This window comes from Penicillium canescens (genome assembly GCF_028828765.1).
Source record: "Penicillium canescens strain IBT 15451 chromosome Unknown utg000004l_segment0_segment0, whole genome shotgun sequence".
NCBI classification, from domain to species: Eukaryota; Fungi; Ascomycota; class Eurotiomycetes; order Eurotiales; family Aspergillaceae; genus Penicillium; species Penicillium canescens.
The window spans coordinates 6,507,515-6,510,440 of NW_026703966.1; the positions used below are offsets into that span (position 1 = coordinate 6,507,515).

General features: G+C 48.6%; 1 protein-coding gene across 1 annotated transcript; it reads left to right on the top strand.

Moving 5' to 3' along the window:
• Positions 1-1,111: 1,111 nt before the first annotated feature.
• Positions 1,112-2,382, top strand: N7446_007609 (purine-nucleoside phosphorylase; the record flags this gene model as incomplete). Its single annotated transcript, XM_058516354.1, has 3 exons — positions 1,112-1,216; positions 1,311-1,458; positions 1,514-2,382. 3 exons carry the CDS (start codon positions 1,112-1,114, stop codon positions 2,380-2,382), a joined length of 1,122 nt encoding a protein of 373 aa, XP_058373532.1.
• Positions 2,383-2,926: the final 544 nt, after the last annotated feature.

Here is a 2,926-nt window from a genome sequence, read left to right on the forward strand (position 1 = left end):
TTGTCTCCAAAGCTCAGCTGCTTTAGTTTGGATCAAAGGGCCATTTATTGGTATTCCATTGCCAATATGGTTATCTGCCCAGTCATATAGCTTTTGGTCCAATAATGGCCAATGAGAGGATGAAGATCGTTTGTTTGCCCCTGCAGGGCCCGTATCAAGATAATTGTATTTGGATGAAAGGATCCTTGATATGGTTGACCGGTCAATCACTTGTTTGAATTGGTCCTCAAACCACTTAGCACATGCAGTCTGCGTGGGCTTTGGGCTAGTATTAGACCAAAATGCCCGTAGTGCCTGTTTCTGCGCGTCTGATATACCCAATTTGGTACGCTTTGGTCCCATTCTGACGCGCTTGGGTGGGGTCGGGAGGGTAGGAGAGCTTGTAGATTGAGGCATTCTGATTGGTTGATTGCGCTGACTAAGCAGATTTGAGAGGAAGAAAGTGTGGTAAAACAAAATGTGTTATATTCTGTCAATTTATATGGAAAAAACTGGAATGAAGGGGCCATCCAAGCAAGGGATGTGTTATTATCAAGAATGTGCAATATCCCACCGTGGTATAAGCGAGAGTTGACTGTACATATAGAACCCTATTGACTTCCCATACAACATGTGAAAGACAATTTTGTGTAGGGCCCATCCCCTTCTCGATGTGTTAGGTGCTGTGGTCAGTTATCCGGACAGCTGACCTGCCAATGCGAGAATTATCGCTCAGCCCCAGCACCTGGGCTGGAGGGTAGCAGAGAGTTGAGAGTCTGCTGGACATCCTCATAGAGCGATCTTTTAGGCAGCATTACATACCTGCGTATCACCCACCTACATAATTACCTACAAACAGCCAGGATAATCACCTGAGCACATCCCTGTAATACACTAGGATAGGATGGGTGGGCGCATTGGCTTGGTCTATGCAGCCAGCCCCTCGGAGAATGAGAGGGAGGCTCAATGGTCCCCTTCCCCCTTTCACGCTGAATCCGAAATCCTCTTTTTCTACTATTCCCTGGCTACCCTTCTAGCCTCTACTTTTCCAGATCACAAAAATTCGGATTCTGTTTCCTCGACCACAAAATATCAGTGCAGAAATTGATTTTGAAACTTTCCATTGCCCGCTATGTACCCATTGGAGTTTTTCTTCGGTTATGCGCAAAAAGCGCTCGGGTTGTTGCCAGGCCCACCAGGCGAGCAACTTGCACCCAAAGTGCTTATTGTAGCGATGGTAAGCAAATCAGGCGTGCGCTCAAGAGAGCAAAAGTGGGATAAACAGAAATGGGCATACTCATGATCTACTAACACTCTGAATGAGTGCCCAGTTCAACCAAGAAGCGACCAACTGGCTGGCAAAGGATAGTGCTCTAAAATTCGAACACACAGTCCGCATCCCAGGCCTTTCACATGGATATGATGAGGTGCACTGTACAGCAGATAAAACAGTTTGTCTTGTAGTTACCGGAATTGCCTGTAATGGCTCACTGTGTCTGGCAAGAGGATAAAAGGTGCTGATGAGCCTCAATAGTGATCAATGCTGCGCTCGCCCTTTCAGCACTCTCCTCGTCGGCTCTGTTCGATCTGTCCAAAACATACTTCCTGCTGTCCGGAATCGGCGGTGTCAACCCCAAAGTTGCAACCATCGGCTCAGTTGCAGTAGCGAAATTCGCCGTCCAAGTCGATCTACAGCTTGAATTCGACGCGCGAGAAATACCCTCGACATGGACGACTGGTTATGTCCCGATGGGAGCACCTTCCCACGATTCTTATCCGGACACGTTAATGGGCTCCGAGGCTTTCGAGCTGAACGACAATCTAAGACAGCATGTAATATCCTTTGCGAAGGGGGCAAAGTTGACAGATTCGCCCGCGGCGGTCAAAAATCGCGCCTTTTACGCGAACTCGCCGGGAGGGATTTACGACGCCGCAAACTCGGATCCACAGATCATTGAAGGCGACGTCACCGCCAGCAACATATTCTTCCACGGGACTCATCTATGTGAAGGATTCGAGAAGGTCGTCAAGCTTTATACATCCGGTAAGGCTGAGTACTACATGACGGCAATGGAAGACACAGGAACCCTGGCCGCGCTCCTGCGGGCCGCCGTCCAGAAACGCGTAGACTTCTCGCGTATTATCCTCATGCGCGCCGGCTCGAACTTTGATCGGAGCTATTCGCCGAGCGAGCTTGCTTCTCTGCCTTTCGTCTTTGACCATGGCGGGTTTGCACCAGCATGTCGGAACCTGTATCTGTCTGGAATAAAGGTTGTTGAGGGTATTCTTGAGGGCTGGTCTACGTTTGAGAAGGGCGTGGAAGCAACCAACTACGTCGGCGATATTTTTGGCTCGCTTGGGGGAACGCCCGATTTTGGACCAGAGGCTTGCTTGAAGAGATGATGGTGCGAGACACTCATGGGCTAAACGGATTGTGGTCATCCATTCTTATCTGCTCACTTTGTTAAGAAGTGAAGATCGGCTCTTGGGGAAGATATTATCTATATGGATGATGTTATAAGTGACAGGCAAAGATTGATACTATTATAAGGTCAATAGAACCCCTGATAATCCTCGCTCGGCATGTTTAACTACACGGCATCATCTTTGCATAAGTCTCGGTATGCAAGGTTATCGGGAAGTAATGAGCATGATGATGATGATGAACTCATTTGCCCGATGTAGCTCGCTCTATATATATGCTGCTATGCGGGAGTGCTGTCAGGCCTGCCGACAGCTGGAAAAAGGTGGTCGCCAGCCCACTGGGCGACCGTTGGAAACTCGTACGAGTTTCTGGTCAATCGCCCTCGAATGGAAATATGTAAATGAACAAAAGAAATGCACGGATGCAAACATCATAAACAAAAAGCCAAAATGACGTCATTTACCCCTGATCACGGGTGGGAGGCCCCGCCTACTTCCCACCATTCCAACGTCCACTTCTCCC